At 44.6% G+C, this 25,306-nt stretch overlaps 1 protein-coding gene across 7 annotated transcripts in view; it reads left to right on the top strand.

The window, feature by feature from the left end:
* Positions 1–25,306, top strand: part of SLC35F4 (solute carrier family 35 member F4) — a 106,042-nt gene that overhangs the window by 75,740 nt on the left and 4,996 nt on the right. For 3 of the 7 annotated variants that reach the window (XM_021400906.1, XM_021400903.1, XM_021400905.1), the window contains exons 2-4: positions 9,537–9,725; positions 13,721–14,018; positions 20,859–21,078. In XM_021400906.1, coding sequence (XP_021256581.1) covers positions 9,537–9,725; positions 13,721–14,018; positions 20,859–21,078 — 707 coding nt within the window. Of the gene's footprint in view, positions 1–5,620; positions 9,223–9,536; positions 9,726–13,720; positions 14,019–20,858; positions 21,079–25,306 lie in introns of those variants that run through there. The other 4 variants (XM_021400908.1, XM_021400910.1, XM_021400909.1 and 1 more) reach the window with 2 other exon arrangements.

Raw genomic sequence — 25,306 nt, forward strand, 5'->3', positions numbered from 1 at the left:
CTGTTTCCTTAGGGAAGGAAATCCAGTCATCAAAGGAAGAAAGGGCAATAGACTGGAAGTGACTGCATGACAGCATGTATAGCCGACAGGCTGAAAATGGAAAGGTCCTTGCTGGGGATGAGGCTGGCCAGGCAGAGCTAATACTAAGCCCCTGCTAACCTAGACATGAAATGTGTGTGCAGCTGGTTTTACAGAGCAGCAAAGATTTTAGTGGGGATTTCCAGTGAATCCCAATGGGATAGGGCAGCTGCCAGCTTCCCAAAAGTGCTGCAGCTGTCCCTGCTTCCTTCTCAGGCATCAGGAGATGCCTCTCAACATGGAGAGGATGCTACTGGGACTCGGGCCCTGAGCCTTTGTGCTGGGACGAGAGCAGGAGCAGTGCGCCATGTTCTTTTACTCCACTCTTCCTCAAAAGTGTTTAAATAGGCTCTAAGGCAGGCAAGGAAACTGAAGCACCTGCTTAATGCATAGCAGGTACCGAAGAGCTGCCACAAGCCCGAGGCAGACAGATTTGGAGTCATCCCGCTGCATCTCAATGTAAGCCTCTGGAAGTACTGAGAAAGTTGTTTGAGCTTCCTGGAGTCAACAGAAGAGATGGATGCCTCTGAAAGGTGATTCATCTCCTCAGATCGGTACGGCTGGGAGCTGGAATGAATCACTCTCTAGAGGCACCCATCAGACAGGAGAGGCAATAGCTGGTGTAGGAGATGAATATAAGCAATTTGATATTGAGTTGTGTGTCAGCGTGCTGACTGCTTTTTCACTCGAATCTTAGGAGACCTGTGAACCAGCCTGGATTTATTGCAGTGTTTCCTGAAAGTAGAAGCTATCTCATAATTAGTTGATAATGAGATGCATACGAGTGATTTCAGGAGTGTCTTGGGTCTGAGCTCCTTGTACAATGACTTTATGTCAAAGCAGCCTCGTGGCTTTTGTTGAAGCTACTGTCGATGTGCTGCAGTGAAAGTAAAATGAGAGTTTAACTCATAATGTCTGTTGCTTTTTGGAAATGTCACTACATTTTAGCAATGACAAGATTCATTGGCATTTCAAAGGATTCTCTTCTTTCTTGGTGAGATTCATAACTTTTTATTTCAGAGTAGAATGTATAAATCTGTGAAAGTAATGGAGGCACATCTAGTGTAATTTATTACAAAGTTTGTAAGAGACATTTTCTGTAATGGAATGATATGCGATTTCAAATGAAATGATTTATGCTTATCTGCTGCTCAGTCAGTGCTGGAGCGACGAAAAATAGGTCTTCTCTCAGGCCCAAGAATCCTTTGACTCATTTTGGTTGGTGCTGGGTCAGGCATATCTGGGGAAAAGCGAGCCTCATAGATGTGTCACAGCAAAGGATGTTCCTTTTGGTTGTGTTAAAGGGACTCTGGCAGAAGCTGCTGTTGAGGTAATCTCATAGAGACTATTTATGTAAGCAAAAGCTTAAAATGAAGTCCTTGCCCTGAAGCTGAACTAGGGGCACCAAGGCTTGCAAGTCCCCATGGGGTGACTCTCTCTGAATGATGCACGTTGGCTTCTGAGTAGCAGTGAGGGACATGGCTTAGTGCGTGGGCATGGTGGTGATGGGTTGATGGTTGGACTACATGATCACTGTGGTCTTTTCCAACCTTAATGATGCTATGACTCAGAGGGAGATCACCAGAACAAAACCCTCTGACCTCCAGCTTCCTGCTCCTCACGCAGCAGCCTTGTGTTTTTAGAGCACGTGGGGGTGCCAGCAATGTTTGCTGACAGCAGAATTAAATCCAAAATATTCCACTCCCAGTAGTTGTTTTATGTTATTTTTTGTAAATGCGTACAGGTAATTTTCTATGGAAGTTGTAGAAGTTTCACTTTCAACATACAGAAGTCACTAGCATCGCTTTTTCTGCCTTCCAAAATTGTTGTCCATCCTTGAGTGAAATGTAACAGTTGAGCTTTAATATCAACTCTTTCCAGCACAAATGCAAATGATAGACCATCTGATTCGGTTTCTACATTTGTATATCCAGAGTAAGCCTAATTCTGGAGTTGCTGTATTGCTCTTTCCAATTTTTGTTCAGTTTAGTGCCCCGTGTCGACGTGAGTTAGAGCCATGGAAGAGTCCTTTAAGCTCTAAATACGCTGTGTTATGACCAGTAACTTTAATATATACGTAGCTGTTACATTTCAGACTGCATCACTGCTCTCCCTAGCTGCCATCTCTGCTTCAGATGCTTTCAAATAAACTTATTTCCAGAATTAGTTCTGACACCCGCACACTGGTGCTGATATATTAATTTTGATGTCAAATCAATGGGATTCATTGTCTGTGCTGAATCAGAGACAGTGATATTTGAGTTATGTTGGAATGAGAATGGGTAAAAAAAAATTATCTGATAAAGTGGGTAAGGAAGGGAAAAAAAAAACAGGAAAGAGCAGAGCAATGCACATAGTGGCTTTTTACTTCAGTAAGGAGCAAATTCTGAAGTCCTCCAGAGATGGCTATCCCTTATGCTCATGCATCAGAGCTCCCCAAAAAGCATTCTGCAGGTTGTTTACATCCAGCAAAGCTTTTATTTGATCCTGCAAAGGCCTCGTTTTTCTTTTTTTATGGTTGCAGCTGTTGAACGTAACGATGTTGCAGCCTGAATCCATTTTGTACTGCAGTCCCCAGTTGGAGGTTTTAGGACACAGCAGATGCAGACCATGCAGGCCGTATTCCCAGGTTTGCCAAAAAGCATGCATCTCAGAGCAGCTTTTCCATGCAGCTGATGTACAGAAGGATGGACGTACAGACCTTGCAGGTGTGTTTATCAGACTGGCATGCAGAAGCCAAGGCAGTTATACAGCTTTTGATATGGGAATGCTAGTCAAAGGGATCAGCAGCCAGCTATGAGGATCTGGGGAGATGAAAATCAAGCACTGCATGAGTAGTTACCTCTGTGCAGCTTGCTTAGTGACTATTTCTAACTTTCAATATTTGCAAAAGATGAGTAACAATATATATCCACTCATATTGCCTGGCTTCATTGAGCTTAAATGGAAGTTCCTGAACTTTGATGCACATCAAGTGCGTTAAGTCTCAACGCTATTCACACTGTTGCTGCTTCTAACAATAGCACGTACATCTGGACATACATTGTGTGCACATCTCATGCCTTTTCCATCCCAAGCGCAGTCAGGGTGTGCAGATGCTACACCTTGCCTTGCTAGGTGGCTTTCACAGACTTTGCCATTTATGTGAGCAGATGTCACAGATGAAATCTGCAGTCCGACCATATCAGGTGCTGGGACAGGAGCATGACATAGCTTCTACACTGGCAGTGCAGCCCCAAACGATCTCTGCAGCAATCAGAAGAGCTGGAAGGAAACGCATACCGCAGGTGCAAGGATGGAGTGGAATCCCAGATTGTTTTCACAACTGGCTTGTGCTATGCGAAGATACTCCTGCCCGGTTCTGATTGTTTGCCTTCCATTCTGGATGCCTCATTTGCTGCATCTCACAGTGGTAGGTGCAGATGCTCTCATTGTACTTTTTGCTCAAAGCGAACCTCCAGTATTGTAGTTGGCAGAGCTAAACACATCTTTTTGGTTTAGAGATGCATCCTCAGTCTGTAGTTATATTATGAGTTAGTATGTTTATATATTGTTTTAGTTTATGCTTTTTTTTTTCGCCGATTTTCCTTGCAAGTCTAATCAAGATCCATGGCCATAGTGTTCAGCAGCCTGTATCTTAAATCAGGAGCATTAGGCATGCTGGGCCTAGCTCCCAACGCTGTTATCATCACAAAGCCAAGGAGATGCAGGGCTGGATGGCGACTTCAAGAAGTTCTTCGTGTCCTCTCTTCTCTAAGGCAGAGCAAGATAGATTTTCATCGTCCCTGATGGGTATCTCTCTCATTTGTCTCCGCTGAGAGCCCATTTTTCAGGCACTTAATGACCGCCATAGTGAGAGTTTTCCCTCTTTTAAGGCTGACACGTCCCTCATCGGGCACTGCGTTATTTATGGGATGATGAAATTGAAGTTATTTGCTCCCTCTTTGTTCTCTTTATAGCAAGGATAGGAGGGCATGTTGAAATTATGGAGATTTCTAATTGCGAGGGAAGTTTCTGTCGATTCAAAATGAACGGCTGTGTGCAGACACTGAAGAGATAATTGGCAGGAATTGCAGATGGATGTCACTGTTAAACTACAACAGAAATGTCGGTTCTTTTGCTTTCTGCTCTTGACAGTAGTTAATCATAGTACAGGAGAAATGCTGTACACCATCACTGAGTCATTTGTTTTTCATTAAGATCTGAAAATCTTGTTTTTCCCAGGGCAAAAAAAAAACTGTCATAACCTTCTCATCGCCTTCAGACATAAAAACTTCCCAAACTAGCAAATAGTGAATAAACAGGGCATTACTCTGCCTGGGCATACGTGTATGACTCTGATACACAGACACTCCGTGTCTCTGAAGGTTGTTGTTAAATGAAGAACATTGCTGAGGTCTGAGACAGGTGAAATAACCTACCTTCGCTGAGCTAACTGAGAGGTGCTTGTTGCTGAAGCCTGCGTAACACACTGTCTGTAAAGATGCTCCTTCTAGAGTTGGTCTGCTTGGTTTTCGTAAGTGTAATGATGGCTTCATGTCCTGAGTTGAACTGCTAGTTCTGAACTCTTTCAAACTGGAGAGAGTTTGCCCTTGGGTTTTAACTTCACATTAATAGATGTGGTATCTTCAGGTGCGTGGCGTATCTCCAGAGCAGCCTTGCTGGTTATACTGAGTTGCTGTGGGTCTATACCAATGTCATGAAGGGCAGGATTTGATTTTACATTGCGTCCCTTTGGCTGAAATAGAACAAACTATGGACCTGACTCCACTAGGTAGCCCTACCCGCAGCTGTGTGATAGCAGTGGCAAACAATCCAATTAAAGCCATAGCTAATGCTCTTTAATGGGGTTTTCTTGTTACAAAATGAACAGAAAAAGCAGTCCTCTATACCAATAGCACTGCAACTCAGTCCCTGTTTCTTTTGAGAAGCGTTCATCCGATGTTTCCCTGGCCACAAATTTTACATCTTCTCCTCACTGCACAACGTTAAGACCAGAATTTCATTGCAAGAATTGCAAGGGCTGTGCACTGACTGTTATCAACATGAGCATGTGCACACGGGCTGCTGGAAGCGGTGGGCTGGCGATGTGTGAGCGCGTCCTTCATGACGGCGGATGCTCACCAGCAGGTAAGGCTGCAGCACAAAGGAAGCATTGTCAATTCCTTCACTGGTGCCCAATTTAGCAGGAACATTCGATTGACGCACTTTCCGCATAACACCAGACTGGCTTCTACCTCCATCCATCTGTCAACACTCAGCGATTGTTTCCGCAGCAGTGGCGTGAAGGCATCATGTTGTCAGTGCAAAAACAATGACATATTAGGAGCTGAGATTTTGGGGACACAGTAGGGTAAACATATTTTAATACTGTTTGAGTAAAAGGAAAACTGTAAATGCCTTGAGTGACTTCTTGGCAAAGCTCATGTGCTGCCTGACTGCAGCGATAGCTATGGATGATCCCTCCCTTCTTTGCAGGGATGTGAAAACAAAATAGAAAGAAACTTTCCAGCTTACACGCATGTCACCTATTTAGCCATCAATTTAGTTGTGTAATCAAAAAAAAAAAACAACGGCAAACCAACAAAGCACATGATTTGGCACACACCAGCAAGGCAGATGTTGCTGTCTCCAAATTAGCAAACGCTTTGTAACGTGGACACGCAGAGGTTATGAAAAGGAATTCAATTTTCTGTTTGAGAGGTTTTTCATTTCCATTGGGGCAGTTGTTTAGGAGAGAAAAGAAAAAAAAAATCACTTCTCTGACGATGAGGCCATTAAAGTTACTCCCAGGGCTACATTTTTATAATGAATTCATTATTTTACTGCTAGTCCATTCCGTTCATTTTTAGCAGGAACGTTGAGACCGTAAAAGATGAAAAGGTGTTCACTGCAGAATGGCATCTTTTTTGGTATTCTGAGCACTCTTGTCACTCGATAAATATGTTCTGCATACACAAAAATAATCTGAAAATCATTGTTCTTGAATCTCAAAGCAAAATCCCTTCTCTCCTAGCCCCCTGCATAATAACAGTGATTTGTCCAGCCTGAAGCCGCAGAGGGGCAAATATTCTCACTGTGTGAACTGCGCGTGGAAGTCTGCATGTAAATGGAAAGCCGCAAGTCTTGCATCTCATGCAGGTTATAGATGGGTGGTGAAAGTGGCACTTGGGACACAAGGCACGTGCTGCTGGCTCCTGGTTGGAGCCAAGACATCCACAGCAGCTCCTGGTGGCTCACCTCCAGCAGCCTGAGCTCAGAGCAGTGTTCAAGAGTGTGAAAAGGCACGGACTTCAGTGATATCTGCTTATGTTTAGGTTAGTCACAAGCATAATTACCTTGCTAAATTGATCTACACAGGAATAAGTATATAGTAATGAACACAAGACATGGACAGACTCTGATAGAAGCATGCAAAAGCCATGGGTTTTCCTTGCTGGTCTTCCTTTGGTCTGCTTTACTTCCTAAACTATGAAGTGTCTGCATTTCTAGGGCAGGGAAGAAAAGTCTTAAGTGAAGTAGAATAAAAATAATAATCTTAAAAAATGGGGTAGAGCAGGGGGTAGCTTTTATCCAGTAATGAAAAGTCACCCAGATGGATTTGATTCATTAAGTGCTTGTTACAATCTTGTGTGGCCCTTTCCTGTTTTCCATCCCCTCCTTTGTCAAGTGTATGGGCTGACTGTTACTTTGACACTCAATTATAAGCTCCAAGCAGTCAAGGAACACTTCTAGCTGCAAGATCCAGCACTCTGACAAGATTTCTTCTTGTTTGCTAGGTTTTTACCAATCTCTTTCAGTAAAAAAAGATCAGATAAATAGTGGAGTAACTAGTCTGACCCAGCGTGAATATTTCTACTGAGGGTAGTTGTTCTTCCTTATATCAGCCACTCAGTGGATCCCTTCTTGAGGCCATTAATTGTTGTGTTTGTCAGAGAGTGGCAATTACACAACATTCAGTTTTCCTTTCCTCTAACGTGGGGTCAGAGGCACACGTGCAAGGTTTTGCTGGAGTGCTGTGTAAGTGGTGATTTGTTGTCCTTGCTGCTGATGCTGAGGTTGGATAAATTAGCCCAGCATATATCTCTTCACCTTCCCTGTCAAAGTGTCTCCTTAAAATACGGTCAGATTCAGTAGCATTAGATGGCCCAAGCTTTCTAGCTGTAACGAGGAAATTTTGATAAATCGCCGTGCTATCTGATTGCTTTCAAATACAAAAGGAGATCTCACTAACTCAAGCAGTGACTTTCGATTAAATGCAATCTCCTGAATTGCAGTTTTGGTCTCAGCTGCTGAGTTTCTCAATGTACGGGAAAAGATTGATGTTCCTTTATTGTACCAGATATAAATAACTCAGAGCTCCATTTGCATATGAGAAAAATAGGCATCCTTGAAATTTTGGCTGCAGATCATCTGCTAGACTTCTGCTGAGTATAATGTGAATCTTCAGCTTGCTCTAAATTACGTGAACGGAGATGCAGCATGTGTCTTTTAACGTCACGAAATCTCTTTAAATGATGCGTATCAAAGTGAGCAGTGATTTGGGTCGATGCACCTTGGTGGTGGAGGACAGGCAGTCAGTGAATGCTTCCTGAAAATAAAGCTCCCTAAAGTTAAGGACTGGAAGATTTGGAAGTGCCTTTTTGGATATTTAGGCCAGAAAGTGCTGATGGTCTTAACCGCGCGGAGATGGGAAGTAACTTTCAGTTGTCAAATAAAGGCGTTATGCTGCTTCTTGTGGGGTGACAAGTGGGAAGAGCAAGGCTTGGACTTGTGAAATGAGTAGAACAAGGTCATGGGAAGAGTTGTGTGGCTATTAGATCAATATTTTCTCCATTAAAAAGTAAACGTATGAAGATGAAAAGCTTTTTAAAGGTTTGAAAATACCTTGTAGGCTCTAAAAAGCTCTGTCGAGATTGATGCTCACCAAAAAAAGAGGAGAAACAGTGTAGTGCCTAGACACCATACAGATGTTCGTCCTTGAAAGTCAGCTTCAGTGCTTACACTATCATAGACTGTATTCTATCCATCTCCTTTGTGGTCTTTGTAGTTAGAGCAGGTGAATCAAACACAGCTCAAAGTTCATGTGTGGTTCTATGAACCGTAGCCTCCTCTAGCAAAAGAGTGTTGACTTGATTCATCTGGTATCCTGACTACAATCCCAGCTTTAGGAAATGCTTTCATGTTGTCATTTGGTGTGGAGTTACTTGCTCCAAGTGCACTGAAGTGGCTCGTGTTGTAACAAAGAACATTGCCTTCCAAGGGGTCGTTGCTGTATTTGTTGCATACTTGGCACCTTACACGTGGGTTTTATGGCAGTTTTTCTATGCTTTTCAAAGTGAGGTAAATGTTTGTCGTATTAAAGCCTCCAAGTCTTGGCAAAGTCAGTGGCTGCTCTGAGTATACGTGACTTCTGTCAGTCTGGGTGAAGTGGTCACCTACTGAAGTTGCAGCTTCAAAAGAAAAGGTGGGTGATCTCAACAGACCATGAACACACGTGCTTATCAAAAACGGCTTGTCATCTTGGCTTTGTGACTCAGAAGAAGACTCTGATGTGCTGCTCACGTGCTGACCCCTTCAACAGATGCCTTCAGTAAGTTTGGGAGTATGTACCAGATGGCCAGGCTCACCCTGCCAGATTCCAGCACTGTTCTCTGTTCCGTTACTTGCTGGTTCTCAGTCCAAGCCTTCAAGCACTTATTTGTAAAATGCTGCGTCCTTCTCACCGGCAAACTTCTCATCTGGTGCTGCTGGTGTTTCTGGCACCTGGGGCTCATCCACTGCTTTGTGCCTTTGTAAATTCTCCCTGCGACACGCAGTGTCTTGGGGGTGGCTGCATCTCGCAGCAGAAGAAAAAGCAACTTCCATGAAGATGTGGAGATTCTGATGCGGTGCACCTTAAGTCTTCAAACTGACCTCTTCTGTGAGTTAGCAAAAGCCTACGACCTAAAGACCCATCAGTGACCAAGGCTTCATCCGATGCAAGAGTCTCAAGTGTGGTTCTGAAGGATGGAAGAGGAAGCCCTCCCCTTGAGAGGCTCTCAGCACCAACCCCAGTCGTTCCTCAGCCCTTCATTCTGTCCCATGGGGAATGGTGACCTCTCTTTTTGCCTGAGTCAGTGTCAGTGCTCAGGAGGGGCCCACGTGAGTACAAATTCCTTTGACTGTTCACACCCTGTGGATGAAGCTGCATGGCTGAGAATATGCTACAATATAGGGCTCTCATTTCTTCAGGGAAAGACTGGTTTTCATACAGCAGCATTTGTCTAAAGGGGGGAGAGAGTTAAGTATTTATTTACTTATTTACTTTATTCTGACCGCAGCTGAAACCTTGATTTTTGCAGTGTGCTTCTTTTCTTCCACTGACTCGTTTATGTGCATTTTGCTGACAGTGTTTGAAAGCCCCGCTTTCCTCCAGGGAGTTTACAGCCAAACTGATGCGAACTCTTTCTTCTCAGGTGCCTCACGATCATCTGTCATCCAATGCAAGCCAGGAGGCAACTGCCCCAGCAGACACAGAGGCATGACTAGGCAGCTCTCCCCTCTATCTGTGGCTGAAGATTCTGCTGCTCCCATTCTTGAGCTGCAGAATCGAAGTCCCTCGGGAATCTGTCGGCACAGCAGAGTCGAGAGGCAGAGCAGATCAGGTAGGCATAACGGCCGCATTGCCGGTGTCGCAGGATGCCTGCGAGAGGCCTCTCCCGTCTGGTTTGCTGAAAGATGGTGCAGAGTCCGAACGTGCTGACGCTGGGTTTCGGTGCTGCAAACTGCATGGCCTTGTGAAAGTCCTTCCTGTACCTGTGCGCAGGCTGGGGTTAGGCAAGAAGGAAGCAAGGATGGGAGAGGAAGTTCTGGGCCTCGGTAGGAACATAGAACATGTTGTCCGAGAATCCTGTTGGCACGGAAGATGTTGAAAGGATGATTAACATTAGCGCACCAGTTAGTCTTACAAGGTGGTTGTGTTTCCTCAGCTTCAGCCTAGCCAAAGACCAGGACCCTTAAAAGCCAGCCATTTACCTTCTCAAAGACAATGACAATCTCAGCTCATGCCACGGACAGTCTGATGAAGAGAAAGAGAAGGAGCGACAGGTGGAAGGATATCTAGGAAAGACCATCACAGTTCAGATCATCGAGCAGCTGCACATCAGGGCGTCCGTCAGGAATGTGTCACACTCCTTACTGCAGAAGTTTAGCTCAAATGAACCCATAGGTATGGTGAATGCTGGCTTCTTCACCATGGTGTCTATCCATCATCAACAGGGGTGGTATGGGAGCAGTTACAGTACGCAGCCAGAGACCTTTGAGTGTGCTGAATTGTACTGTTGACGAAAGAGCAGTTAAATAATTGAACTGTCCCATATACTTTGGAAAACAGTACACGTAGATACTGTAAGAAAAAAGGGGTGGAAGAGCAGGTTGCATCTAACTTGCACGGTGGAACTGTGGGAGATGAACCTTTATCTTGTCACTTCATCACTGATGGCAGCAAGAGTCAGCCGTTTTCTGCCTTGAGTTGGATGGAAAATAGAGGAATCTTGTACTCTGGGAGTACTCTTTTGATGGATGCCCTCAGAAAGACATTAAAGGTGATGACTGCAGCAAGGAGTGGGTGATACAGCATCTTGCAGTAAAGATCATACCCATGATACCAGAAAACCAATCATCTGCTCTCATTTTTTGCAGATATCAGGCTGAGTAACTCCATATTTGCTTGCACAAGGGTACATACATCCAAATCAAAATATGTCTTTTGTTAAGAAAGGACTTTTAGTCCAATTGAGAAAGGAAAAGTACCACGACATCATACTCATCCAAGTGTTTATTTTGCAATTTTTATAGTTCTCTTTTTATCCAGATCTTCCCTTCCTCATCAGTGAGGTCCAAGTATGTCTGACCTGACAGTAGGTGAGCAACTATAAAGAATATTTTCTAGGATGTAGTTAAGAAATAGTTAAGAGTTCAGAAGAAAAGCGGTAGGTTCTCATTTTCTTGATCTCGTTCTTTTGAAAACAAAAGCAAAAGATTTTTCCTCTTGTCATGGAGACATCACATGCAGAAGTTACGTTACTGACAGACAGACTGTGCAGGGATATTTCTGCTCGTTGACTTTCAACACAGTTTGCCATTGACCAGCATCATCTGCATGTGTCACCTGTGGTGTCATCTGCATCCTTTCCCTGTCTTCTCTCAGATTGTTTCCATGCTCTTGACAGGTTAAGTCAGTTGTTCTGTTTCAAACTGAAGTAAGTCACCAAGGATTTATACAACCTTGCTAACTGTAAAATGCTATCTGCCCACCACTTTGGGTCATGAATTTATTTTCTTCTCGTTAGCATATCATTCAGTATCTGGACTCAAATTCTAATTTCTGGCTCAATTCAGACCCAACCTCATGACTTGGAAGTTCTCCAGGCTTTTTAGTGTGAGTTGTGTGTCTGCTTTCCATATGTCCCTACCCTCTTTGAGTTCAAGCCCTGGGATTCTTTCAAAAATATTTCTTATCTCTCCCCTGTGGATCTTTGACCAAGTTTTAGGTATGCACATCTCGTGGATTTCAAAAGCAATTGTCAAGCTACTGTGCCACTTTGCCTGGGGCTTTCACTTTAAATGTAGATATCTAGTCTAGGGGGAGATAAGGGCCTCCATTGGGTCATACATCCCACCTCCCTTAGGTACATGAGGATGAGATCAGCCACCTTCTCAACGTGTCTGTCCATTATCACCAAGTATAGAGGGAGCCTAGACAACACTTTTAGCCTGAAAAACAATTGCTAACTACGTTACACGGGGTGAATCCTGTCAATTAAGTGCTTACAAAAACTCCCCGCTGTACGTTTAATTAGGCTAAATCTCACATAGGTCTTTTAAATCGAGCTAAGACTCGTAAAAAGTGTATATTTCTGTGCCTTTTCCCAACATTCAGTCCTGTAACAACCAAGTCAAATGCTAACGATAATGTCATGCATAGTAATGGCAATTACAGTGTTATTTGGTAATTGGAAAATGTAATGTGTGGATAAAGGTGCGTTAGCGTTCCATCATTGTGTGATTGCTTTAACTGTTAGCTGAAGAAGGACTAATTGCGTGGTAGTTCTGCTTAGCAGGAGAACCTGTAAGAGGATGTTATGAAATATATTCTTTGTAAACCGTTCTAACTTGCAAATAAACTGTAATTTACTTTTTAATAGAAGATAGCAGTCATTATTAGTGCTATAAATACACCTACATTCTCTCAATAGCTGACGATAATGCTACAATGATGCTTTTCTATTCAGAGTTATGCCTGATTATCTTCTGCATGTTTTAAATGAACCTGTAATTTTATTTAAATTCTTGATTCACCACTAAACAATGGAGCAGCTAAATACTTGTTATTTTTAGGGGAAAAAAAATGCACCCGACGTTGGCAATTACAAAAAGCTTCATGTCCCAATTAGGAAAATTCTTGACTGCAAATTTACTCTGTTACGATGAATCAGTTTCAGAATGTAACGTTGGTCTAATTTAATAGCTTGGAACTTCACTTTTACATTTCTGTATGGCTGTAGCAGAACCAGTAGTATAGAAGGAAAGTCAAAACTGAGTTTATGTTGAGCATAGAAGAGTGTGTGGGTGCACTCACTGCATTCAATCTGTAGCTCCTCTTAGCATCAGCAGCTTTGTAGTTTCTTACACCGTATCACATTGCGTTGATGCAGCTAGTAATAGTTGAGAATAGCTGCAGGTCATGGTTTTCAGAAGGAACTCCTGTTCCTTGTATCAAACTGATGTGATCTAACATGGTAGATGCCGGAGCTCACTGATGCCGTGTGAGCTCATGGGCCTAAATAAAGCCAGAGAGTTGCTGCTACAGTCGGATCCATTGTTTTTGGCTGGGATCTGTGAAATCAAAATCAGGTTCGTGGGCTGTCTCTGATCGGTAAATCCGGAGAGCCAGTCATCAGTCAGTGAGATGCAGTGCTCTGCAGTCCTAGTTCCAGTGAGCAGAAGATTAGGTCTGAAAAGTACCGTACACAAATGGAACATGACAACTTTCTGATTCCTTCTTGCTTATCTTTAGAGGTTTATTTCCAGGCATGCCAAGCTTCAGTTTTGTTTGGTTTCCTTTTTTAACTTCAAAAGTGTAAATACACAAACTTGACTGAAAAAATCCATGTCTCTGCTTTGGAATATCGAACCACCAGACTGTTTCTTTCTCACCTCTCAAATAAAACAGTGATTTTTGAGTTAAAATCTTCAATAATAAGAGCTTGTTTCTGGCTCCAGATGTATAGGCTCAGATAGCTTTTATGCTACAAATATGGAGAGTAATTGACTTTATAGTGTAGACAGTTCCAAGAGATGTAGCTGTGTTCTGGAGGTTTGGCTGACAGAAGGAAAGAAGGGCTGATAAAACAAACAGCTTAACCAGAATGCTGTTACCTCGGGCTTCTGTTGTGTTTATCTTTTGTTCCTATTCTCTTGAAGATAGTATTATTGAAGTATTTCTGAGTGGGATTTTGGCGTTTGTGGGACATGGCAGGAATTAAAGAGCAGGGAATGGTCTGTGGCTGGATCACAAAGAGAGATTTTGCTAAGAATTGATTTGAACGCGTTAATGATGCGTGCAACTCTTCTCTTTTTCTGTATTGTTTTTATCCAGGAGAAGAAGGAACACAAACGCACACGGAGAGCAGCAGCCAGGAAGCCGAGGGACAGACACGATGCCAGTCTTGCACATCCACATTTCTTAAGCTTATTTGGAGATTTCTGATCATTTTGTCCGTCTCTTCCTCCTGGGTCGGGACAACGCAGTTTGTCAAAATCACCTATGAGACATTTGACTGTCCTTTTTTCATGACTTGGTTCTCAACAAACTGGAACATTATGGTATTTCCCATTTATTATTCTGGGCACCTTGCAACTGCACAGGAGAAGCAGTCTCCAATCAAAAAATTCAGGTAGGCTTTGTCGTGGCAGTATCACTTTAAGCAGCCTGATTTCTGTGGACTGAAATCACTGCACTTCTCAGTTTGACCCCTGGTGTTGGAAGACAGAACGAAGGTCGTGCTGCAGAGAATCTCATTCATAAATAATTTTTTTAAAGGATAACAGATGAGTGACATGTGCTTGAATGAATGTATAATTGATCATTAGAGGTTTTTTTTTTCACTGAGTTGAAAAGGTCAATAATTTGCTTATATTGTGTGTTCTTGCCTGGATCAGGTTTCCACTGACCATTAATCTGTCCTGACAGAATGGTAGTGTAAGGTGCAATCAAAACAACTAAAAGCTGTAGAGAATAAAAGATGCTTCAGGCTGAGGAGATGGCTTGCTCCCTGTGCTGATTTGCAGCATGAAAATTGTCTTTTCCTCCTCCTGCTGGATCACAGCTGGGAGGATGAGCACTTCTGGAGCCTTCCCTGCTCTTTTGCGTGGGATAGGAATTACAGAAGGTTGCAGGCTCTTGCCTGTAACTCTGAGGAGTAAGTTGGCATAGCTGAGTGGTGATCGTGCTGGAGAAAGAATGTTTGCAGAAGGTTTTATCCTCCTGTAAAGCTCTGTATGGAAATAACTGTTCATCTCTCTTGTAAAAGCGTGGGGAGAATGACTCTTACCTTAGGCTTATGCCATGTGGCTGCAAGTTGCAATTGAGCTCCCAGCCTCAAGTGCAAAGACTGCAGGAATGCATAGTGTTTGCTATAATATTAGTCTGCATTGGTGCGGGTGTAGAAATTCCCATTCTTTTTTGGTAGCCAGTCTGAAAGCACAGGAATTCAAGATTGGAGGGGGACCCAAAGATGTCATCCAGTCCAACCACTAGGACTGCAGAGGGACCAGACTGGCTCAGTTCCAGCCTGGCTGGTACTTAAAGCCACATCTGAGGGCTTGGAATTACTCCCTCTTTCTGGGGCAATTAAATTGGTTGCTCCTCCTCCACTTCCATTATTTTACCCATCCAACAGTGAAGTAGAAGCTGTTTTAAAGGATGGAGGTAAATTCTCATTGCCACAGTATAGCAGACCTTGCCTGTGAAGGGAGGGTATTCACAGGGTAATTTGGAGCTGGGACCCTAGTCTGTTACTCTGGTGTAGAGCTGCATTGAAAACACTGTTACTGACTGCAGCAGAGTGGTCTGTTTGCCAGATATTTACACTGTGTGGCCCATACCTTGTTCCCTCTGATGGAGAGTTCAGCACAGCTGTCACTGAGGAATTCAATTTGTGACTGTCAGGGCTGGAGTGTAGCAGGGCCAGAGTCTTCCCTTGGCTGCTTTTTCCAGGATCTGAGATATAATTTGGCCCTAAGTTTATCATTTCTGTCAAATCAGCGTGACTGAAATCAAATGGTTGCACTTAATTAACTGCTTCTCTGAAAACCTGGTGCTTTGTATGTTAATGATGCCTTCATTCAGATTCTTTTTGGAGTATTGGTGAGAACATCAACAGCGTCAGCTTGGCTTCTGGGTATGGGGTAAAGTAATAATAAATGCAGTGTAAATAAGGAAAGAGGTGAGAATAAATATCCCTGCAGATAGAGCCTCTGCGTTTAGTTGATTGGCATCCACCAGAGCCAAGTTTTGAGCAAAACATTTGTGGCAGTAATAAAAGCATGCTCCAACAGTAGATATATTTCCCAAGCTGCTGATAAAGTTCAGCCTGTAAGGCTGAGGACATGTGTACATGCCCAGGGGAACTTCTACATGCAGATGTGAAGCTAGGTTTGTGAAGTGTGCAAAGAGGACACTGGTGCAAGAGCTGATGGAAAGGCACGTTCCAGAGTGTTTCCTATTCCAGAGGTATTGAGAATTCAGATCCCAGGGAGGAGGTGACTGCTGGCCAACGCTGACTTTGTGGTGGGCACCAGTCTGCTTGGTCTGTGCTGCATAACGACTGGACAAGCTCCTTCTGCTGGGATTTGGGAATGGAAATCTCTTCAGGATGAGCGCTTGGTTTTCTGATGACTTAAAGAATTGAAAAGCACTGTTTGGAGTTTTTAAATACAGAGCTATAGAAAGGTTTAGTTTGGAAGGGATCTTTGGAGGTCATGCAGTCCAGCCTCCTGCCCACAGCAGGGTTAATTTCCAAGCTGCTCAGCTGCTTGCTTAACCACGTTTTGTGTCCTTGATACTGTTCTCATGACTATTTTTTTTTTAATTGCATTTTCTAAGGTTTCTTTTTGCTTCATTGGATGGTTTTATTTCTGTGGAGTAATTCTTGTCAGTAAACTCTGTTGTATAACGGTTCCAGGCCTGCCTGAGCTCCAGAAGAGATTGTGTTTCTGGAGGATGTAGTCCCTCACTTACAGGCTTTAAAGACAAAGGACATTTTGTCCCGCACAGTCCTGGTGGGTCAGAACAAACAGTGTTGATGATATCTTGGCATAGACGAGCGATGGTGCCAGTGACTGGCAGAGTGCTGCCCCAGGCTGGTAAAGCTCTGTAGAGCCACTGTTCCTTCTTACCTCTTAAAAAAATAAATTCCTTCCAAATTGGAAGGATAAAAGTCTCAGTCTTCAACTTGACGCTGACTGTAAATTGTGTATTTCTTACCTTTCACGCTTTACCTTAGGGATTAAATTTTGAGGTCTCAGAGGCTAACTCACGGTTATTAGCTCCCCGCTGGATTTCAGCCAAGCATCTCAGTTGTCTTGAGGTGGAAGGCGCAGCTCTTTGTGTCTTCCCAGTACTGTAGACATCAGGTGTGTTCCACCCGATAAAGACTTTGAAATGTGCGAGTCTTTGCAGTGGCTGTGAACAAAATGTTCTGAAGCTCAGTAAGCTCTGCAAAGGGAAATCTAACCCTGCTGATAGCAGAGAGCACTCCACAGACGTGGCGTAGGATCCTGTTAGGGTTGTGGCTCGGGTTAGGTGGAAGGGAGCTACCAACCTGTCAGACTCTTCAGCAGGGTCTGTTGTGACTGGACAAGGGGAAATGGTTTCCAACTAAAAGAGGGGAGGTTTAGACTGGATGTAAGAAAAAAAGCTTTTTACCATAAGGGTGGTGAGGCACTGGTTGCCCAGAGAGGCAGGTGATGCCCCCATCCCTGCAGACACCCAGAGTCAAGGGACAGGGCTCTGAGCTGATTCTCAAGCTGTGGGTGTCCCTGTGCATTGCAGGGAGTGGGACCAGGTGGCCTTTAAGGGTCCCTTCCAACTCAAATGATTCTATAATTCTGTATTTCCAATGTAAAAAAAAAAAAATTGCTTTCCTGCCTGCTGTCTTGGCTCCTCAAGGACAAGCACTGTAGTGTTCAGCAGCTTTCTGCCAGAATACTCCCATGCTATAACAGCAGGTGCTCTGCAGCCTTAGGGCACTGCTAGGATCAGGGTTGGTAGGTGTGGGCTTAAGGAAAGGTGAACATGTTGTGAAGAGTTAGTTGTCTAGCAAGGACAAGATGCGAGCATCACTTTCAAATAGATAGAGCCCGAAGTAGCTGATATTTGCTGTCTTCTGTCATCAGCAACTTTGTCGCCTACAAGTCTCTCCATCTACGTTGCAGCAGTCACTCATCCCAGCCATTTCTAGAATAGCACTGCAAACCTAGATCTTCATGGCAAAGCTCTTTCCAGAGGAGAAATGGGGATCTGCGTTTCCTGGAGCTGCTCTTACCCAGCATGGTGCAGTGGCAGGGAGGAAGAGCAGCAGCACAAAACCAGGGCTTCCTTCAGTCCATGCTTCTTGGAGACAACATCCCTATGGTTCTGCCCCTGCGCCAGGCACTGCTTATGTGAGAGGCTCACAAAACTCTGGGCTCTTTCTTTATGCTTAGACAGGACACAAAATGAGAACTCGGTCAGTCCTGGGAAACAATTCACTGTTCGCTTAGCTGCCACTGCTACATTTGGTGTCCATCTCCTGAAATGGAGCTAGAAGACATTTTAGTGCAGCAGGTGACAGCGTTTGGGTAGAAGGACCAAGTGACATTAACAGCTTGTGCTGACAAAAGGTCTCATGGTTCTTCGTGCTGCCCTAATGTCACTGGTGGCTTTGCCAAGCATTAATCTGGGCGATGGCATTACAGTCACCGTATTCATGTTACCCCAGGTAGTGTCTGTTAGCTGCTTTTCTGGAAGCTGCTTTAAAACCAACTGCTGCATTACGCTCCAGAGGCTGCTGTGTGTCAGGGGTGAGCAAACCTATTCTTCTGCAGGGAATCAGAATTCTGGCATCCAAATAACCGAGAGGGATGCAGTCTGTTTAGTGTGAGCTGGAGGTAAAGCTCCATAACTGCCCGAGGTGCTGCAATTCCTGAGAGCGTGGCACACTGCCCAGAGCTGAGGGCTACCTGCAAATAAAAAGAGCTATTTGTATTAGAGGGCAGGTTTTAAATAGACTTCTTGTGCATTTGGAAATAGTTTGTGTCGTCGTTTCAGGGTCAGCTGCCCTTAGGTATGTCTCTAAGTCAACAGCCTGCAGATATCTGTATCGGGGAGGATCCACCGGAGCCTCTCCCCTGAGCACGGGGTTTTAATCACTGTCATGTCCTGATGACTTCTGCAGGTTTAATTTTAGTTGCATGCCAAAGAGGCCGAGTTAACCACTGAGCAGCCAGCCCTCACAGAGCCCGAGGCAATTACTCTAGACATGGCTGGAAAGAGAAGGCATTCCTTCTAGCTTCTCACTGAGCATTATTCATCAGGAACACGGGGCTCTCCTAGGCACAGAAGTGAATTCAGCAGGTCTGTGTCTTGCTCAGCACAACCCTGTCACAATTTTTTTTCTTCTTTTTTTTTTTAACGGGGAGATGATGAAGCACTGGCCTCTGTTTCGCCTGGTCCTTGTCTCCTCCTGCGTGTGATGACCGCTCTTCCACGCACTTAAGCAGCCCATTGCCTGGGGCATGTGAAGCCGAATTTTCAGATTTCTTTTGCTGGTTGTGAATCTGTCTACATCCCTCCCACTGTTTCTGGGAACTCTGAGTTTAAGTGACATTTTTGGTGGTCCCTCCGAGACTTTGGCCAGCCCATAGAGCCCATCCCAGAACAACACAAATCTTGCTGAGGCTTCCTCCTTCCATTAACTCCTAGTTGGGCCACTTTGGACCCCATCCTCCTGCCTCTGCTCTGCATTTGTCTGGGTGCAAATATCCTGGAGATCTATAGGACAACAAAACCTGACCCATTCATTTTTCAAGGCCAGACTGGATGGGGCTGTGAGCAACCTGCTCTAGAGGGAGTTATCCCTGCCTATAGCAGGGGGTTGGAACTAGATGATCTTAAAGGTCCCTTCCAACCCAAACCATTCTATGATTCTGTGATTCTGACATTTCCCCTTTTTGGCTTTGGAAGCCCCCTCCCCTCCCTGTGGACAGATGGGCAGAAGTGCTGGGCGTATTCCCAACACCTCCTGCATCTCTCAGGTCCAGCTGTTCTCCAGCTGTGCTGCTGCTCCGTTTTATCTGCCTGCTCTCTGTGCCTTGCCTTGCCAGGCACAGGGGTGATGGGGGTATGATTTTCCATGGCATGTTTGTAGGATTTTTTCCTGCTGCCTTGCCAACTCTGACACGGTGATGCACTTGGATGATTTTGCTGTTTGTATGCTATTGGCATAGCACTGGGATAGTTACCCATGCCCTGCATTATTGTGAGCAGCCCAAGCACCAATCTCTCTCATTTTAATATAGCACAAGCTTGTTCCCTCTAAGACAGATTCTGACAGCGTCTGAGACAGGTTGGATTTAGAACCGTGTAACAATCCAAATTGTGCATCTCAGTGGAGCGCAGAATTCCCACCGGTTTGGACGTCAGGATCCACGCAGGTCTACAGTTCACAGTTCAGATCTGTTCTTGACAAGACAGGGCAGACCGGCTCTGGCACCTCGTAATGCTAACACAGGTTTGGTGCATCCAGGTCAGCGACACCTGCCTGAAGTGAGGCACAGTCTGAGCTTAGAATCATCCCTGCATCCACTGTGTCTCACGGGGAGAAAAACATCTTTTAAGTGTCAACTGCTGGATCTGCAAGCCAACAAGCACTCAGGTTTCTGCTGCCAGCAAGGCCATTCCCAAATAAGGAAATTCATCACATTTAACTCCTGTTTCTTTATTTTACAGTGCCCTCTTTGCAGTTACTAGTTAGTTCCAGGCAATTGGTATTTTAGGAACTGTCCAAAGCTATGAAGGCTCTGGGCACCCTAGACCTCGTGGAATTTAGGTTAGTCCCTTAGTGTTGTCATGCAATGAGGTGTTGCAGTTTGGTGGCACCTTGGTTTGCTCCGTCGCCGTTTTAGTTTTGTGATGCATTCGTGCTTTTCGCTCTCTCCTAAAATACAGCTGCTAAATACCCTGCCCTTTCCTCTCCTTCTCTTGTTGCATTGGCTCAGCTTCACGTGCTGCTGGGTATCTTTCAGGCGATTCCTAAAGCTTCCTTGGCCATACGCTAGACTGTATTTCAGTAGAAATAAAAAGAGGTATCAGAGCAAAGCAAGAGAAAAATTGTCAAGCTACAGGGAGAAACTGCAGCTGTAATCACCTTTTCCGTGGCCTTGAAGGCAGAAGCTGAGAGCTGTCAGTGTTTTGTAGATGACCTTCATTTACGTGTGCACCTCTGGGATTATTGTTGCGTAGAGTGTGATTATTCCAGGTAAGCTGCTGCTTCTCTACTTGTGAAACTGCTGTTTTGAGAAAAATGTTGGTTATTTTCTCTATGTGAATTGAACAATGCTTTCTTATGGGCGTGCAGAGTAGTTAAGAAAAGCACTTAATTGCATGTGATAAAAGTCTAATGAATGTTTGCCGTGCTGGAGTGCATGCTAAGCAGAATCCTAGCTGAGTTTTAAACTCTTTTTTCTTTTCTTAGGGAATGCAGTCGGATTTTTGGTGAAGATGGTCTGACGCTGAAACTCTTTCTTAAAAGGACTGCTCCCTTTTCTATTCTGTGGACTTTGACTAACTACTTGTATTTACTGGCTTTAAAGAAGCTGACAGCCACAGACGTCTCCGCTCTGTTCTGCTGTAACAAAGCTTTTGTCTTCTTGCTTTCTTGGATTGTGCTGAAAGACAGGTTCATGGGAGCAAGGGTAATGGCATGCCTGGTTTTCACCTCTCTTGTTTTCATACTTACCTCAAACCATAAGCTATTACACTGCCATAGTCCTGCTGCATTCTGGTATGTATATACCATGAAACCATTTCTCATTTAGCTTTGTGATGCAAACGTGAGCCTGAAGATAAGTTAGAGGTGTCACACTCCAGAGGTAATACGAACTTAGCTGCTACAGCTAGCTGTAATTTGTTGAATTACAGCAGGACTTCCAATTTTGTATCAACCTTTTCTGTCTGTTGGGTTACAGTGCTACGTACAGTCAGTTAATTTCATTTTAAACCTTGTGATAAATGCTTAGGTTCCAACCAAAGCAATTTTATTCCTTGTTTGAGTAGGCAGCTGTTTTCAATGTGTAAAATACATACATACACCACACATACACGTGCATAAACCACCAGCCTCACATACACTACATGATGTTATGATGTGGAATACCAATAACAGAAAATCACAAAACCATGACAGTGATCCTTCTGGGCCTGTCCAGGGCCTTGAGCCCCACCAAGTGACAGTGTGGGGCCAGGCTGGTGCCTAGGACCAGGAGGGACAATAGAATGGAAGTCCTGTGGAAAGCTGGAAGGATCAGGATGCTCGCCCAAGTGGACTGCTTTTATAAAAAATGATGAAGACAACGGCTCGTTTTTAATTAGCAGTGTGATAGAACTGGTTCAGAAATGAAAGGAAAAGGCACCCTGACTCACAGGCGATTGGAGCAGACAGCAGCACGTTGCCCAGAGCGCTGTGCTTGGCTTTGGGGGACAGGAGAGGGAATCATTGAAGGTAAAACAGTTCTGGGGTTTTGTGGATGGACAGGACTGGCTGGGCAGTCGGTAATGACACGGAGCATTGGGCACCCACGTGTTGTCCCATGAGAAGCTCTTCTTTAGGTAGGGGCTGTTGCTGAATGGGTTCAGCCAAAGGTCCGTGCCATACTTCCCTTGAAGATAAGGGCACAGGCACCTCACCTTGCAGAACTAAAGCCAGACATCCATGTATCCATTTCATATATAATTAAAAATGTAAAAACTCAGATATCTGAGCGTGCCCTACCCCCATTGAGCTGGTGGCAGGGCTTGAAATCCTCAGTTCTTCTGCACAGCAATTAACGGGAGCGGTGACTTCTGAGGCTGTTTCCCCTCCCTCAGCCCCTTGATCATCTCGGCTTCCTGCTGTTATTCCTCACTTGTGTAAGGTGATGCTGAGCCCAGCTGAAAAAATAGGAAATTTGGGAAATTTAAGATTTTTTTTTTTGCATTTCCCTAGCCTGCTTTCTTAAAGAAAGCAGGTGAAAAATGCTAAAGCTATTCTCAGATATTAGCTATTTTTCACTGACTGATATAAAGCTGCTATAAATATGCATTAGCATTAATGCTGTAAACACCGTGAGGCTTGTACAAGGAAAAGCTGGCAGAAGAAGCAAACAGCAAATCCTGCACATGAAAGAAACTGCTTTTGCTGCTAAGCGGCAGATTCTGCATGCACTGTGCTGGGAGGGGTAATTAGCAGCGTTTTCCAGCAGCCCTCCTGCCAGAGTAACACTTAATGATGTTAATAACCACGCAGGAGAGTGTTTGAGAACTAAAACACAGCAAAGCAGCGTGGACTCGAGCCTTTGGTATTTTGAATGCATCTCAGACAGCAGGCGTGATTTGGTTATTTGGGCATGGAGGGGATGAAAAGAAAAAGGGTAATTGCATAAACTGTGCAAAAGCACGCAGCAGCCTGGAGCCCAGCCAGTGTTTTCGAGCTCAGCTCCTTGTTCTATCATCACACAGCATCACACAAACCCCTACTATGCCATAACCTGGTTTGCTTGGACACTTATGAATGCCTTACAGATGGATAAGATGCACCCTGCGCCCATGTTATGCAGGGATTTGTGGAAGGCTGGACAGCTCTGGCTCAGGGCGAGCACAAATGCGTGAAGGACTTGCCACGTTTGAATAGTTCTGTGGGTTTATGATGCTTAGATGTAGCCACATGCTTAAACGTTTCCAAGTTTCAGCCTGTGGTTGTATTCATTCTATGAAGTTGGCAGCTGAATTAATGCTTTTTGGGTAGGTGCAGAGTGCTTTGGGGGCATTATTTTCCCCCCCAAAAAAGGTTGGCTGTAGGGTAGACTCAGATTTCCTTACTACAGCACCCCATTTTGCCATGTGCTCCACACAGAAGGGCAATTGTTCCTAACTGTTAGTTGGCCTAGCTGTCATCCAGGAAAAAGGCAAGCTTATTTCATTCCTTACCTACGAGGCTCCAAGAGAAAGTTCCTCCACTCTTCCATTAATTAAAAGCCTTAATTAACGAGCCATCAGCTGCAGCAACCAGCCTTGCCTGGCCGTGACCTTGCTGCTCCTTGTCTGCAGGATGCGTGCTCAGGTTTCTAAGGCAAACACACGAGGCCAGCTGTGCTCATGCAGTGGTGTGTCACTTTGCAGGAGGAGCTTTGGACACGAAGTTGAAATAACGTTCTCTCCGCTTTCCCATATCAGGTCATATGTATCTGAAGTCTTACGAGACGATGCCCCATGTCTGTCTGTTGTTGTGGTCGTTGCAGGGATAAAGGTGCTTGGCTTTCTAAATTGTTGATTAAATTAGGAAAGTGTCTCTCAGAATTGGGTGCAGTCAGGCTGGAAAGGTGATTTTCCAACAGGAAGGTCCTTTCTGTGGGGATGATGGATCTACTGGTCACCAGGGCCAGGAAAGGCTTCACTTACTGGGTCCAAGCGTAGAGTTTAATCTTGACCCTTTCCATCTGAAGAAGGGGATAACTGCATCAGATTCCCCTGTTTTACCTTATGGGAGATACTGCTTGAAATGCTGTGGCTGAAGGATTCCAGCTGGCAGCTGAAATGCTGCATTGGAATTTATGCACGAGGAGGGATGTGCCATGCAGCCTCAGATGAAACCAGACGTGCAGCACAGCAGGGCAAGGGGGGTCTCTGCAGACTAACAGGAGGTGTCATGCTGATTTCAGACAAGTGCTGAGTATAACTCCACATTGCTTCAAGCCTGGGCTGTTGTGCTACTGGTATGCTAGGATAAACCATAAGGAGGAGCAGCAGTTTTAGGCAATTATTACATAATTTGACAGGGAGTACAGTGACAGGATAAGGAGTAATGAGTTTAAACAAATAGAGGGGAGATTTAGATTAGATATAAAGAAGAAATTCTCTATGAGGTGGTGAGGTGCTGGCACTGATGCCCAGAGAAGCTGTGGGTGCCCCATCCCTGGAGGTGCCCAAGGCCAACCTGGATGGGGCGTGGGGAACCTGAGCTGGTAGGGGGTGTCCCTGCCCATGATAAGGACTGGGACTTGATGGGATTTTAAAAGGTCCCTTCCAGCCATTGGGATTTAGGAGTGCTAACATTTTAGCTGCAATCTCAGAGGTTTGGCTTCACCATGGGAGTTGACTGTTGATTCCCAGGGATGTCCCATGCATGGACACATTTACATGTGTCCTCGTCTTGGCTTTGCTCTTCTGGCTGGTGCAGCTGAAGTTGTTTTATGAAGCTTGTGTGTTTATTGCCTCAGTGTAACTCACATCTGCTTGGTACAAGTACCAGTTGGTTTGTGGGACTCTTGGTGAACCTTTGTGAGATCTGGAAGTCAGGCTGCTCTGCAGTAGGGCAGATGGTTTTATGGACAAATCTCTGCCTGTGTGGGAGGAGCACGTGAAGCTCAAGTTCATCCGGTAGTAAACATTTGTTATGTGCAGCTAAGTGAGGTTTCTAGGAAGAACTCCTAACCCAATGCCCACCTCTTGGTGGTGTTGGTCTGGGGTTGTACCAGGGACAAGGAGGCAGAAAGCCCTGCCTGCCAAGCAGGCTGCTGAGGAGCTGACTGCAACACAGCGTGCTACTGAACATAACCATATTTGTTCTAGCTTGTATGGATGGAGGGGGCCCTCCTTGTCCTGCTCGCTGGGGAGTTGTGTGATTTAATGGGTATCTGATAAGAGAAAAGCATCCGAACCTTGTGTATTGCTGATGACTTTGTAACAGCCAAATTTAGGGATCTGCATTTGTGCATCTTCTGCTCTACGCCGAGCTCTCGCACCCAAGCAATCTTTTTTATAATGGCAAGGTGTTTAGTGCTGTAGTAATTCTTTTTTAAATCCATATAAAAACCCATCTTTCAGAAATGGAGCTGTAATGTTCCCCAGGTCTGAGGAGACATTTCCCTCTGAAGTCCATGGCAGCTA

Source organism: Numida meleagris, chromosome 6 (genome assembly GCF_002078875.1).
Source record: "Numida meleagris isolate 19003 breed g44 Domestic line chromosome 6, NumMel1.0, whole genome shotgun sequence".
In the NCBI taxonomy this organism is placed as follows: Eukaryota; Metazoa; Chordata; class Aves; order Galliformes; family Numididae; genus Numida; species Numida meleagris.